We start from the raw sequence: 15,391 nt of genomic DNA, 5'->3' as shown, positions 1-15,391 counted from the left end.
GGGAGTGGCTGGTATTAGGTACAGATTTAATTTGAGGATGATGAAAATGTTCTTGAGTTAGATAGTGGTGACGGTTGTACAACCTTGCAAATATACTAAAATCCACTGAATTGTACCCTTTAAAATGGTGAATTTTATGGTATGTGAATTACATATCAATAAAATAATAAATCAAAGACCTAAATGTAGTAGCTAAAACTATAAAACTGTTAGAAGAAAACATAGACATAAATTTATGACCTTGCATTAGGCAATAGTTTGTTAGCTAGGACTCCAAAAATTTAAGCAACAAAAGATAAATTGGATTTCCTCAAAACTTTAAAAAATTTAACACCATTAAGAAAGTAAAAAAAAAAACAGCTCACAGGATGGGAAACATATTTGCAAATCATTTATTATATAAGGGGTTTGTATCCAGAATTTATAAAGAACTCTTACAACTCAATAATAAAAAGAAAATCTAATTTTAAAATGGGCAAAGGATCCAAATAGACAGTTCTCCAGAGAAGATACACAAATGGCCAATAAGCAATGAAAAAATGTTCAATATCATTAGCCATCAAGGAAATGCAAATCAAACACACAATGAGATACTACTTCTCACCCATTAATATGGTTATTATCAGACAGATAATGAAGTGTTGGCAAGGATGTGAAGAAATTGAAACCTTTGTACATTGCTGGTGGGAATGTAAAATAGTGGAGTTACTTGGGAAAATAGTTTGGCAGTTCCTCAAAAAAATTAAACAAAGAATTACCATATGACCTAGCAATTTCACTCCCAGGTATACATCCAAGAGAAATGAAACAGCAACTTTTACATGAATGTTCACTGCAACATTATTCATAATAGCCAAAAAGTGGAAACAACCCAAATTTTCATCAACTGGAGGAACTGATAAAGAAAATATGATCTATCCATACAATGGAATATTATTCAGCAGTAAAAAGGAAAGAAATAATAATATATACTACAACACATGGATAAAGCTTGAAAACATTATGCTAAGTGAAAAAAAAAGCCAGACACAAAAACCCACATATTGTATGATTCCATTTTTATCTAATGTCCACAATAGACAAATCTATAGAGATAGAAAGTACATTAGTGATTACCTAGAGCTGAGAGATTTAGGGGGAAATGGGGGTATGACTGCAAAAGGACACAGGTTTTCTTTTGGGGATGATGAAAATGTTCTAAAAATTGATTGTGGTAATGGTTGCACAATTCTGTGAATATATTAAAATTGTACACTTTAACTGGCTAGATTTTATGGTATGTGAATTACATCTCAATAAGACCCTAAAAAGGTAATCGACATCTTAGGATTGTCTTGAAAATAGTTTGAATCTTGTAGACCCCCTGAAATGATCTCACTGAAATGGTTCACATTTTGAGAACCACTCACTAAGACAAAGCATCTCGAGTAGGTATGATGGGTTATCTTCCTAGTGGCCATTTCCCCCCTTCCTCCTTCCTACGTCTGAAGAGAGTCTTGATTTTTTAGGTAATGATCCCTCCCCATGCAGACCACCACCAGGAAGGAAGTTGATTCCACCCTGACTCCCAGGGTCAAGTTCTGGTCACCTTAAGCTAATTGGTAGATTCTCTTCCACTTACTGCAGTCACTGGTTCAGGGGTAGGCATGTGACCTAGGAGGTCTGATCAAAAGACTGCAAGACTTTTGCTTGGAACTAGTTTCTCTCTTCCTTTGGAGGGTATCCTACAGGAATGTGAGAACAGGAACTATACTATAACCTTTTCACTCCCAATCCAAGGATAAAGGCATCACAAAAGGCTGAAGAGTCCTTGAATTAAGTACTTCACTCAGGACTTCTAAATATATGAGCCAATAAATGTGTTTATGTTAAAGCCAATTTGAATTAGCATTTGCTAGACGAAGTTAAAAGCATCTAGCAGATATAGTGTCCAAATGATGTGGAGCTAACAGTGTTTCATTCTCACCACAGTCAATACACTCTGTCTTTGCTCTGAGGACATAAAGAGATAAGATCTTAGCAGACCATTGAAATAACATTACTCTTTTTTTCAGAATATACTTAATACAAAGAGCTGCCCCATGTATTCTAGTCTAAAAACGTCAGCACTCGGCCACAGTTTTTAACAAACTGTCTCTCCTTTCTATTCTTTTTGTGCCTGATTTTTCAGTGGACTCTAAATGGCAGTCTAGATGAGTTTGATAGACAATCTGTTGGGTTGTCCCTACTAGCAGAAAAGCTGTGGCTGTTAGCTAAAACTAGCTAGGATTTCACCAACAGGATCATCACGGGGCCTGATATTTAGTACATATGTATGTTGCATGTGACCAGCCAATTCCTGTTCCAACACATAAGAAATCCAGGAAGCAGTACACTATTCTCCTTTTTTTAAACTAAATTGATTAGAGTAGTACTCTACATTTGAATGATGTTTTAACAGTTATAACATGCTTTTACATACATCATCTCAACAACCCAGTGGAAGGTGGCAACTGAGAAATGATTATGCCCATTTTACAAATAAAAAACAGGAGACTCAGTGACTTGCTTACAGACTTGCATAATCAGAAGGTGATGGTGTCTGGGCTAAAGACATTAGATTCTAAGTCAAAGTCTTCTGATTATTTAGGATTACCTCTAATATGCCTTCATATAAAGTTGATAACTCAATATTTTTTCAGCTCTTACTATAGGCCAGGTACTTAGCCAAGCACTTGACATATATTTCACATTGAATCCTTACAACAAGCCTATGAGGTCTGTGCCATTATTATCTCCATTTTACAGATGAGGAAACTGAGACTCAAAGATATAAAGTGACTTAGCCAAAGTGACCTGGCTAGTCAATGGCAGAGCCAGGCTTCCAGCCCTAGCCAGGAACACTCCAGAACAGAAGCTCTCAACCATTTTGCCATATTGCCCCTTCAGCAAGAGTAGAGATGTCTGTTCTGCATAAGATGGCTCGTAGCTGCCCAGAACATACCAGTTCAGTAAGGACTGGACTCATATTTAACAAGACAAACTACAAAGGACTACCCAATAATTTTTCTTGTTCTGGAATTTGTTCGTACAAAGATGACCTAAAATAAGCCGGGGCTTAGATAAAATCTTATAAACTCTCCTGACAATTTTATTGTAACAATAATTGTAACTCAATTTGACCATTCTGAAAGACAGTGTGGCTTGCTTAGCCAGCAGCTGTCCCTGCCCCTCACCACAGACACACACACACACACACACACACACACACACACACACACACACCTCCATTCCTTCCATAATGGCAAAGGCCACCTCCCATTATGGAGAGTAAAGAGTGAAGACAGCAGATGCAGAGGTTCCTAGGGCATGAGTATACGACCCAACCCTGGCCAGTGGGGATCTGATGAGTAGACTTATGGGGCCTCTAGAAAACATGTTCCTCCATGATAAAAAGAAATGCATGAGGGCTTTTGATGCGCTCACGCACCTGCCTAGATCAGCCACTGTGATGGTGGAAGAGGAGGGGCCAGAGAAGCAGAAGTGATTCTCTTATCCACAGACATGTGAAAACAAGCACAATTAACCCCGAAGATGTGAAGCTCTTAGCCAGAGGGAGAAATTCACTGCTAAGATACATCACAGAGATAAACGAAGACATTTGCTCAGTTTAACCTAAAATGAAAAGCAAATAAGAAAAAGAAGTTAGAGGTTGAAAACAAAAATTCAAGGGAGCCAGCAGAGGCTGGAGTAGTGGAACGTGAGAATTAAACTCTATCAGTGTTTGGAAAAAGCTGCCTTCCGCAGGTAGAGCCACCAAAAATGCATATTGCCACAAAGGGAATTTTGAAGAGATAAGTGGAGATATGGAAGAAAAAAAAAAAAAAAAAAGGCTAGCAGGCTTTTTGTGCTGAATTCTCCAAGTCATTGACCACAAAAGCTAAAAGAACTGGAAAGAGAACTAGAAAACTCTTAACCAAAATACTCCCATGTCTTAATGAAGCACATAAAACAGGCTTGTGTTTGAATGGTACATATTGTAAATTATACCTATTACAATTAATGAAATTGTGTTAGCAATTTTAAAAAAAGAAATGCATAAGGAAATACCACTTTTTATATGGTGGATGTCGTAGTGCCTGACTGACATCTAGAATGACTGCAGCCATCTTACAATTATGATGACAATAGTGACATAATTGACATGGAGGACCGTGGAGCGGAAAGACAGAAAGCACGTGGGTTCATCCAGAGCTGCTAAACAACCCTGAAGCTGTCCTACCTCTGGACTCCTCATGAGGTAAGATACTAAGCTAAGCGTTCTTGTAATTTAAGCCACTTTCGTTTGGCTACTGTTTTACTTGCAGCCAAAAGCAAGCTAATTCTCAAGTTTCAAGAGGCAGTGCTACAGAAAAGAAAGAGCTCTGGATTTTAAGTTTTAATCCACTTCACTGCTAGGGGACCAAATCGCTTAATCTCTCTGAGCCTCATTTTCCATATCTGTAAGATTAAGATAATACTCACTAACACCATAACATCAATAAAATGGAGATAATGCAGGACAGTTATGAAAATCACATGAGATAATGTGTATACAACCACTCTGTCAATAGCAATGTTTTATTCAAATGTAATTAATTGATCTAGGTATTATTTAAACTACATACTTTTTAAACTGAAGCCATCCATCTAATCCAGATCCTCCCTTAGTTTACAAAAGAAACATTAACTCCAAATATCAAATGAGTCACTCAATTCCACAAAACTGGTTGGTAACATAACTAAACAACACATCTCCTGATTCCCAATGCAATGTTAGCATGCTACCCTCATGTTGATACGTAATGAGCTAAACTAAATATTGGGCTCTCATTAATTAAGCCAGGTTTATTGAACACATATACATGCCAGATACTATTCTAGGTATTGGGGACTCCTTGATGAACAATAACAACAAATATTCTTACCCTCATGGATTTAACAGTATAGAAAGGAAATGATCCAATCTACACCAATAAAGATTGAGTGACTACTATGTGCTAAGCACTGTGCTAGGATTTCTATTCAAATGCAAATCCAAATTCCAGCCAATTCCAACTATATTGACCATGTTTATCAAGCTTTGCTAAAAAATGAATAATGTGAAAAGCCTAGCTTTTACCCAATAAAAGTATTTAAAATGACAAGTCATTAGGAGTTGTGAATAACCATACTGTCATCTGCAAAAGTGGATAGAATGGGGAAGATGGCTAGGACTTCATGCTACTTGAAGGAGAAAGATTGAATAAAAGAGGTTAGAGCTAAGCCACGTCCTTCTACAGTCTCCAGACTTCAAAGCCTGGTTCAGTTGGAAAAGCCCAGTAGAGAGCATTCAGTGACTCCTTCCTTTCCCCAAGCCTAGTGCCTTAAACTTTCCTTTGACTTCCCGTCTATTTGGAATTCCTCTTCCACACTACCTAAACATTCACATGCAAATGACATGATGGGACAGCATCCCAGACACGGTGAAGAGACAAAGCAAGTGATTTAAGGCAACTCCTACTAGAACTGGCTATCAGGCTGCTAAGACTGGGCTATTAAGTTGTTTGTTTGAAAGTTTTCTTTGCCAAAATATTGCCAAAATTATATAACTTGGAAAAGGACTATTTAAATGCTGTTAATAAAAAATAAAAAAAATCCATAACCCACATTTTGTGTGGGTTATGAAGGGAGAATGTGTGAGACACTATGCAACAGTCCATACACTCCTTTAACTTTGTGACTCCCTGGAACAGAGGGAAAAGGCAAGGAAGAAAGGGAAGGATGGAGGGAGGGAGGACAGATGGCTTCCACAGGGCATGTACTGGTGACTCCAAAGGGTTCTTTAAAAAAAAAAAAAAAAAGTATTTTGTTCTCACTCTAAATAAATGGCAAATTTCTTGTGTGTGTGACATCACACCCAGAAGTAATTTCAACCCCTGGGTTTAGAATCTAGGAAGGTATAAAGTCCAAGATTATCAAAATAAAATCTTTTAATTCATTCTAACTGGTTAAATGATAATCACCACTTGGGAGCAGAAGAGGCAGAAAAAGATGTGCCACAAAATAAAACTCTGTGTGTGTGTGTGTGTGTGTGTGTGTGTGTGTGTGTGTGTTAAGCAACGCTGAAATCCACATTTTGGAATACAGCATTTTGACCTCTGGCATCAGCTGGGCTGCACAAAGTCTAACTTTCCAAACTGTTATTAATTAGACTGGCTACAATTTATTGTTTCCCAGAACACCAGACAACAAAAAACGTGTCCTTTAAGGACTCCTTATCTAGTCTGAGGAAAACTTAGTCCGGAACCAGGGGGAAACCAGTGATGTCAACTGGAAACCAGTGATGGGACAGAACAGGGCAGACAGAGGGCTGAGAGAACAAAGGAGAACTCAACAGCCCACTCCCTGCTGCTGGCCCCTCCATTACCTATGTATTCAATACATATTCAATATGGATTTAAAGGACTTGTACATCCACTTTAGGATGTAAGGCAAAGTGCACAAACGGACTCTCTTTGGATCACAAGACAGTACATGCCAAACGTTTCTGTGCAACTCTGTGGAAGCAGAAAAACTGCCTATCCTGCTAATCCTTTTATTAGTAAGTTTAGCACCAGTACTTAGCTCAGAATGAAATTCAAGATCCTCCAGAAAACTCAGTGGGAGCCTACTTTCCTGGGAGATCATGGAGCACCACATTCCTGCCTTGAAACTTGTCCAGCTGTCAGCTTACAAATTAGATGCCACTGTCCCCGTGCCACAAGCTTCCACCAGGGGAAAAAAAATGGGAAAGACCTTCCATTCATTCTTGGTTAACACAGCCCAGAAATGGATTCCTGCCGCTGGGAGACGCTGCCCCGGTTCACCTCTCGCCAGAATAGGGAAGGGTGCCATGTATCTTGAAGCTCAGTCGTGGAGCTTCATCCAAGACAGGGGTAAATCTCAGAGATAAGTAAACATATTTAAAAGTCAGACGCCTACAGAACTGAGCCCTGACACTACCTTTCCAAACTGTGCCTGCCGAATGGGTCTTGGGAGAAAGCACACACCTGCCTACATATACACGCACGGAAAGTATACACACACACCCTTGCAGCTCATACTAGCTCTCCTGAGAGCCCAAAGGCATTTAGTACTACCCGAGGATGGGGCTGTCAGCAAAGCTGCCTTCCCCAACTTGGGCGAAAGCGAATTTCCACCAACATGCCAACGGGCGCTTTTTCCCGGGACCCAGGTCCTACAGCCCTGAGCTCAGCTCTGCAAGCCTCGAAGCCTTTTTCCTTTCTGAAACACTCAGAGTTCACACCATTCCTTTCGAGATAGCTCCAGTTACATGTAGCGCATGCCCCATCCCTCAAGGCTAGAACCTGGGGCTGCCCAGCCTCTCTCCCTCCCGGGAAACTCGCCGCCGCCCACCCCCAGAGAAGTAAAGGCCATGGGCAGAAGTCCGGCAGGGAGCCAGTCCCTGGGTCTGATAGTACCTTCGGAACCGAGGCACCGGAAAGAAAAATGAGTGAAGCCGGGCTGGTGCATGCCTTCTCCACGTGTAGGAAGGGAGGAAGGAAGAGTAGGTGACCTGCAGGTGCCCCTCTCGGTTATTGGAGTCCCATTTCCTGGCGGGATAGGGGACAGAGAGGCTGGAGACCCCCAGGAGGCTGCTGCCCGGCGCCCCCAACCCGGGTGCAGCAGGAGGTGTGCGCAGTGTGCGTGCCAGAAGGGGCCCGGGAGCGGATAACGTGCGACTGGCGACTGCCGGGGACACTGCCCCCATCCCTGGGTAGGGCTCCCAGCCTCAGAAGGCGGAGGAAGCGAAATCTGGCGTGTTAACAGGGCCCCAGGGTGGGTTCCTCGTCCCTGTTCGCGCACGCCCACCCGCAGAGGCCCCCCGCCCTGCGCTGGGTGCATACCCCGCTTCCCTTGCCCCGCGCCGCGCCTCCCGCACCTGGATGTGGCAGGAAATCTCCGAGTCGTCCGGTAGCCGGATGGTGCATTTCATCTCCTGGCTGAGCGATTTGATGCTGGAGCTCCGAAAGTGGATCATTTTCATGGTCCTCCTGCCTCTCCGCACACAGTGGCAGGATGCGAACATGCACGGCAGCCGTGGGAGCAAGCGGGAGGCTCTGGGCGACGCGGCGCTTGCCCGCGCGGACACACACACACTCGCTGACGCACCGTCCGGGACACCCGGGCACGACTCAGCCCCGGGACAGCAGCGGCGACCGATGCCTGTGGCCACACATGCGGGGCAGGAGAGCGGCGGGCGGGTCCCTCTCTCCTCCACCTCCCCCTCTTCCCCCTCCACTCCCTCCCCTCCGCTGGGGAGCCTCCGCCTCGCCTCGCAGGCTCCTTTCCCCGCCTCCGCCAGTCGCGCGCGCTCTTGCGCCTCCCTCTGCCTGGGCTCGCTTGCGGAGGGTGCCCGAGCCCGTGACCCCCGGCGGGTGCACGACGCAGTAACTCCCACGCGCGCGGAGCCGAGGGAGGAGAAAGCGGAGGGATGGCTGGTACTCGTGCCCGGGGCGCCCAGACAGTGGCCTGCTACGCCGCCACTGCCGCCCGCCGCTGCGTCAGGCTGGGCCCGGCCGCCTCCTCGCTCTGGCCACTATCACTCTGGCTTCTGGTTTCGCTCGTCTGTGCCCGGGCTCCCCCACGTGCCCGACAGTGCCCGGCTATGCCCGGCCCCAGGGAGGTGGCCGCGGGCGGATGGTGGGGGGTTAGGGGGCCGGAGGCGGGGAGCGATCCTGACCTATACCTGCAGGGAGGATTCCATCACAGGGGAGGATTGTTGGACCAAGGGCGACCCCCAACCCCGAGAGTGACATGAAGCGCGGGCACAGCTACCACCAGGAGTCCAGCTAACAGTTACAATCTCTGGTACTCATGGAAATATTTTTAAGTCTTTATTTTATTTAATATTAACTGGAGTCAATCTCTTTCTCTAAGAAATTCAGAGCCTTCCTTAAGTAAATTCTCGTTGATGTCTCCCAACATCGCAGGATGATCTTTGGTAGCAGCATCTTAGACCCAAGCAAGACGGTTGCTATCCTGCCCCTCCCCCTTTAGGGACCTTCCACTTGCACCCCAGTTGCCCAGGAATGGAAATGTGCCCCATCCCGTTTTAGACCAATCTCTGAGTATTGGGGACTCTGAAATTCCCTGCCCACCTCCATAGTGTTAGGGGTAGGGGATCTCCTGCCCCTCTGTCTTCCCTGGGGTGGCTCAAACCCCCGTGGTGTGCCCATAGGCCCAAGGGGTGGCCATGGAGGCAGATGGAGGTTGGATGTGGAGAATGGGCCGTTCAGGAATGATAAGAGGAGGGCCTCTCGTCCTGCTGCCCTTTTCTGAGCTGAACAGGTGGTTATTAGAGAGTATTTGTTAGAGGAAGGACTTGTTGCTCAGTTGTCAGCTCTTGCTGCAGCTACACAGAACCCCCTCATCTGGGGAGGGGCGGCCCAGCCATTTCACCTAACCCTGGTATGGTCTGATGGTATCTTCATACACGCTCTAGAACATCCCATGGGGTTGGCTGAGGCTTGGTAGGGCCTGCATTACAGTTAGACTTCTCCCTCTGCCTGCTTCAGGCCAAACTCAGTCTCATTATCTGCTTCTGAAGACTCCAAACTGTGACAATTTGTCAAGACATAAATATAGAGTATATTTTATTTAACAGTTGATTGCTGCTTTTAAGTATTTAAACAATAGTACATGGGCCTCCATGTCTGCTCTTGCACTGGGCCAGTGAATGTTACGCAGAGCCTAACAGGGAGATCAGAATGGAGGGTCTGAGAAAATGTATGTTTGATTCTTGGCCCAGCTACTGGCCAACCTGGGGAACCCGTGCAAGTCTCTTCATTTCTTTTCTCAACTTCAAAGGCGAACATATCTGTGTTTGTTCTGCCCATCTCACAGGTGGCTGAGAAGCTGGGATGAGAAAACCAGTGGAGGGCAGGTTACAGTCTGTAATCAGTAAATCCCCATATGCATAGATGAGGTGGCAGTGCGGCGACTACCCTACTCCAGTTTGAAAATTGCACCTGAGGTTGAATCACCTCTCCCAACCCAAAAAAACAGATCTAAGATAGCCTAGAGATCAAAGGAAAGTCACCACCTACCACTGTCCAAACTTTTGTTTTTAGGCTAATTACTTGTCCAGCCTTATTAAAGTGACCTTTTGGCTCTATACGAGTCATGCTCAGTACCCCAAAATTGTTCTCTCAGATTTCAAGGAAGCAGAATGAAACCACCAAGGACAGTAGGAAAAAGAACAAAGATCACCCAAAGAGGGATTGCAAACAACAGCATTATGAGGAAATAAGAAGAATCTGGGATTGTTTATCTGGTCTGGTTTGGAATGAAGCCTGAGATTCAACTAATATAAAGATATGGGCTCAGGAAGCCCTTGGCATACAAGAAAAAACAGCTAGGCAAATTACCACTTACGGTCATTTGGATGTAAGTACCCATTAAAGACAAGGCTTTGGGAAACTAAGTGGAATGGTCAAATAAATAAACAAATAAACATGACGAACAAGAGGAATTCTAATGAACTTAAAGAAAAGTAATGACACACTCAGCATCTTAAATTCTCAGTTCAAGATTTAAAAATGTGTATTCTTTCTACAACAGAGCTAAAAGAATTTTTTATTAATTGAATTGCATGGCTGAAAACCAAACTCCAAACTTTGTCAACAAGTTGCCAAATTACAAAGTCAAGTGAATTATCAGCCTCACCAGATTTCATGTGTGAGACAGCTTTATCATCAGGAAAGAATAGGAATCTGGGAATAGAAATGCGACCATAAAATAGAATTTAGATAACTTCTAGTACCTCAAGCCCCCAAACTCCTAAACCCCTCTTGGCAGTAGAAGCAAAGCCCCTTCCCTTATATAATGAGCCTATTTCTGCCTTGTTTGAAGACCCTATTCTGACCTCACCTGAAGCTGTTACCTTGGAAAGGAAGACCATCTTCTCCCAACTTCTGACTACTTTCACTCTTAATACTTAAATCAGATCCAGGTACATTCTGGGAGCCCAATCACAAAGTCAGCCCCAGGAGGAGAAAGAATTACAAGGTTCTGATAATTTAAATTGAAGAGTGTATGTGTGAATATACCTAAATTTGTCAATTTGAGTGCACTTCCCAGTGACTGGTTTCAATGTACTATCTAAATTAACTGACTTGTAGACTCAGCTAAATGAAAACGAGCAGGAGGAAATACCCTGATATTTGTACAGGAAAGAATCCAAAGAATCGAGGAGAAAGAAATATTGAAGTGTATTTTCACATGTAGCCAGCTCACCTCTCTTGCAAATATTTCTCCTGAGGGGGCCCCCACCAAGCTTTCAGAAAATCATTGGTAATTCTCTGAATAGTCACAGTGGCTGTTCTCTGTGACCAGGGATGCTGTGAAAGACATTGCAGTTGAAAGGAGCTCCCTGGTTTAAATGAGGATGATGGGAGCCTGGATTAGTAGAGGACAAATACTGGTACTTAACATTCAGTGTCAAGGAGGACTTGGGGATAGTCATGAGCAGTGGGCCCAAGTAGACTTCAGTGTAAGGTGACCCACAGGGAATTTGCTGATCACTGAACATCTAACTAAGGTCCTACCAGATCTGTAGGATGACAAAATTTCTAGGTCTGATAAACAACAGTCTGACTAAAACTCCCCTACAAAAATTCCCAAATCAGAAACCTGTCCCTACAAACAGAGACATTTGAGTAAAGGAAACATGGGTCCACCTAAGGAGTGAGAACATTGGCCATAGCAGTGAAGAACTGGCAGGGTCCAGTTTTTAATAAAGAAGAGGCAGTGGAAGAAACTGCAGTGTCTCATGTTCAGTGGTAGTAGCTGCTGCTCCTTATCAAAACTGTTCCAACCCATGGGTCACAGCAATTTGGTTAGCCACAAATGGAAGACAGGTGGCCTGGCCACAAAAGATGGATAGTCATAAATTGTGTGTACAGATAAAAGCTTTAGGTATTTTACAGCCATTAAAAATTGATAATAAAAAAAGAAATATTAATATGTAGGCATAAATCTTTATATGAGGGAAACTACAAAACTTTGATGAAAGAAATCTAAGAACTAAGTAAATGGAGAGATTCATCCTTGTGGATGGAAGACTCAATATTAAGGTGTCAGTTTTCAACCTGATCTATGGATTCAGTACAATTCAAATAATAATACCAGAAAGTTATTTTGTGGATATCGACAAACTTTTTCTAAAGTTCATATGGCAAGGCAACAGGCCCAAACTGGCTAACACAATACTAAAGAAAAACAAGTCAGAAGATTAACACTAATTGATTTTGAGGCTTAATATAAAGCTACAGTGATCAACACAGTGTGGTATTGGAAAAATAATAGAAAAATCAGTAGATAAGAATAGAGAGCCCAGAAATAGATCAACATAAATACAGTCAACTGATATTTGAAAAAGAAGCAAAGTCAATCCAATAGAGAAATTCAACTACCCTTTTTGTGCTGGAACAACTAGACATCTACATGCAAAAAGAATGAATTTAGACACAGACCTTACACTGTTTATAAAAAGTAATTCAGAATGGATCATGGACCTGAATGTAAAATGCAAAACTATAAAACTTCTAGAAGATAATACAAGAGAAAATCTAGGTAACTTTGAGTTTGATGATAATTCTTTAGATACAACACCAAAAGCACAATAAGGTGGATTTCGTTAAAAATTTATGAGACTGGGGCCGGCCCGGTGGCTCAGGTGGTTAGAGCTCCGTGCTCCTAACTCTGAAGGCTGCCAGTTTGATTCCCACATGGGCCAGTGGGCTCTCAACCACAAGGTTGCCAGTTCAACTCCTCAAGTCCCGCAAGGGATGGTTGGCTCCACCCCCTGCAACTAAAATTGAACACGGCACCTTGAGCTGAGCTTCCTCCTGGATGGCTCAGTTGATTGGAGCGCGTCCTCTCAACCACAAGGTTGCCAGTTCAATTCCTCGAGTCCAGCAAGGGACGGTGGGCAGCGCCCCCTGCAACTAAGATTGAACACGGCACCTTGAGCTGAGCTGCCGCTGAGCTCCCAGATGGCTCAGTTGGTTGGAGTGCGTCCTCTCAATCACAAGGTTGCCGGTTCGACTTCCACAAGGGATGGTGGGCTGTGTCCCCTGCAACTAGAAAATGGCGACTGGACCTGGAGCTGAGCTGCACCCTCCACAACTGAGACTGAAAGGACAACTTGAAGCTGAACGGCACCCTCCACAACTAAGATTGAAAGAACAACAACTTGACTTGGAAAAAAGTCCTGGAGGTACACACTGTTCCCCAATAAAGTCCTGTTCCCCTTTCCCAATAATTAAAAAAAAAAAGACATAAAAAGGCTGAAAAACAACAACACTGGCTCAAAAAAAAAAATTATGAGTCTATAAAAATGGTGGTGTGAGGTGAGCCCCTTGAAATCTCCCCTGGAACTTACAACAAATTGAACAACTGTAACTCCACGAAGGACTCCCTGCGCAGCAGACAGGCAAGACGAAGAGGCACACTACTGAAATCATCTAAAGGTGGGCAAATTGCATGAGCAGGGGTGAAGGGAAAGGAGAAGTGTGGAGACAGGGCCACGTGGGCGCAGGACGCAGACCTAGCTCACTGCTCGGAGCTCGCTGCATTCTGGAACTACCGCAGCTGTGGGAGAGGGAAGAACTCGGACTGCTACGGCTCCTCTTATGGCCCACACGGCTGAGGGGAGAGCATATAACACAGCTAAACCCAACATTCATAGCAGAGACCTTGGAACAAGACTGAAGGAAGAAGGCTGAAAATGGTGGTTTAAGCCCTCACTGCCCCAGAGAACGGAAGCCATAGGCACTAAGACTAGCTGCCCCCTCCTTACCCTCCCAGAGCTCGCCCTGCCCCCACCTGCCCAGTGCTAGAAGCGGAACAGTAGCAGTGTCAAATCAAAAGAACAGAATATTTGCAGTTCTGAGAATATGGTCCACAGACATGGACTCGCAGACCAACTAGTTCCAGCAAAGGGGAGGGAGCCATGGAAGAAAGACCAGCTGTGGTGGTGGTCATCGCCATTGCTCTGGGCCACCTCTCACAACACACCCCACCCCTGTCCCCACCTATCTGGGCAGATACCTGCAGGAGTAAACAGAATTGCTGAAACACACGGACTCTGAATCTGGTGCAGAAAGAGCTTTGGAACTTCAGAAGCTCTCCACATCCCTGCATGGAGGCAGCGCCTATGACCCAGGCAAACTTCACAGAGGAGAAGCCCACCTTCCAGGGAATCCCCCCATTGTGCGAGAAGCTGGAATAGTGCAGAGAAAATATAATACCATAGTGTGAGAGAGAATAAAAGACTGCAGTCAGAGAGAAAATAAAACATTCTACCAACAAGTACTGGAAAAAAAAAGAAAGACCTCTTTCTATCAACCTGTTGCAGAACCCACTCCTGTAGATGTCTAGGGTGAGAAATAATAAATCATTAATTGCCATGAATAACCAAGGTAACAATACAGCTCAGGAAGAAAATGAGAAGTCTCCAGAAAATGAACTTAAACACATGGAAATATGTGACTTAAATGACAGAGAATTCAAGATTGCAGTTCTGAAAAAACTCACCAAGATGCAAGAAAACATAGACAGCCAGTTTAATGAACTCAGAAACACAATGAAAGAACAAAATGAACATTTAACCAAAAAGGTTGAAATTTTAAAAAAGAACCAAATAGAATTTCTGGAGATTAAGAACTCAATAAAAGAAATGAAGAATGAAATAGCCGGCTTAGGTAGTAGAGTTGACCAGATGGAAGAATCAGTGACACTGAAGATATAAATCTGGAAATGACACAGATGGAAGAAGAAAGAGACTTGAGACTTAAAAGAAATGAAAGAACTCTACAAGAACTTTCTGACTCCATCGGAAAGAGCAATATAAGAATAATGGGCATACCAGAAGGAGAAGAAAGAGAGAAGGGAACAGAGAATATATTCAAACAAATTGTTGATGAGAACTTCCCAAACTTGTGGACAGAACTGGATCCTCGAATCCAAGAAGCAAATAGAACACCTAATTACCTCAACCCCAACAGGCATTCTCCAAGGCACATTGTACTGAAGCTGTCAAAAATTATGACAAAGAAATAATCCTCAAGGAAGCCAGGGAAAAGAAGACAGTAACCTACAAAGGAAAGCCCATTAGATTATCATCAGATTTTTCAGCAGAAACTCTACAAGCCAGGAGGGAGTGGAATCAAATATTCAAACTATTGAAAGAGAGAAATTATGAGCCAAGAATGATTTATTCAGCAAAAATGTCCTTTAGATATGAAGGAGGAATAAAGACCTTTCCAGACATATAGAAGCTGAGGGAATTTTCTAACACAAGACGTGTGCTACAAGAAATACTGAA

General features: G+C 43.5%; 1 protein-coding gene across 3 annotated transcripts in view; it reads right to left on the bottom strand.

Annotated features, from left to right (window-relative positions):
- The window catches only part of FRMD3 (FERM domain containing 3), a 249,326-nt gene extending 240,972 nt beyond the window's left edge, over window positions 1-8,354 (bottom strand). For 2 of the 3 annotated variants that reach the window (XM_019750148.3, XM_074330596.2), the window contains exon 1: window positions 7,943-8,256. In XM_019750148.3, coding sequence (XP_019605707.2) covers window positions 7,943-8,089 — 147 coding nt within the window. In that variant the 5' untranslated portion in view covers window positions 8,090-8,256. Of the gene's footprint in view, window positions 1-7,942 lie in introns of all 3 variants that reach the window. The other variant, XM_019750147.3, reaches the window with a different exon arrangement.
- Window positions 8,355-15,391: the final 7,037 nt, after the last annotated feature.

Source organism: Rhinolophus sinicus, chromosome 16, assembly GCF_057876585.1.
Source record: "Rhinolophus sinicus isolate RSI-liver-muscle chromosome 16, RSI-T2T, whole genome shotgun sequence".
In the NCBI taxonomy this organism is placed as follows: Eukaryota; Metazoa; Chordata; class Mammalia; order Chiroptera; family Rhinolophidae; genus Rhinolophus; species Rhinolophus sinicus.
The sequence above is the reverse complement of the archived record's forward strand: the minus strand, read 5'-3'. Positions and strand labels throughout refer to the sequence as shown.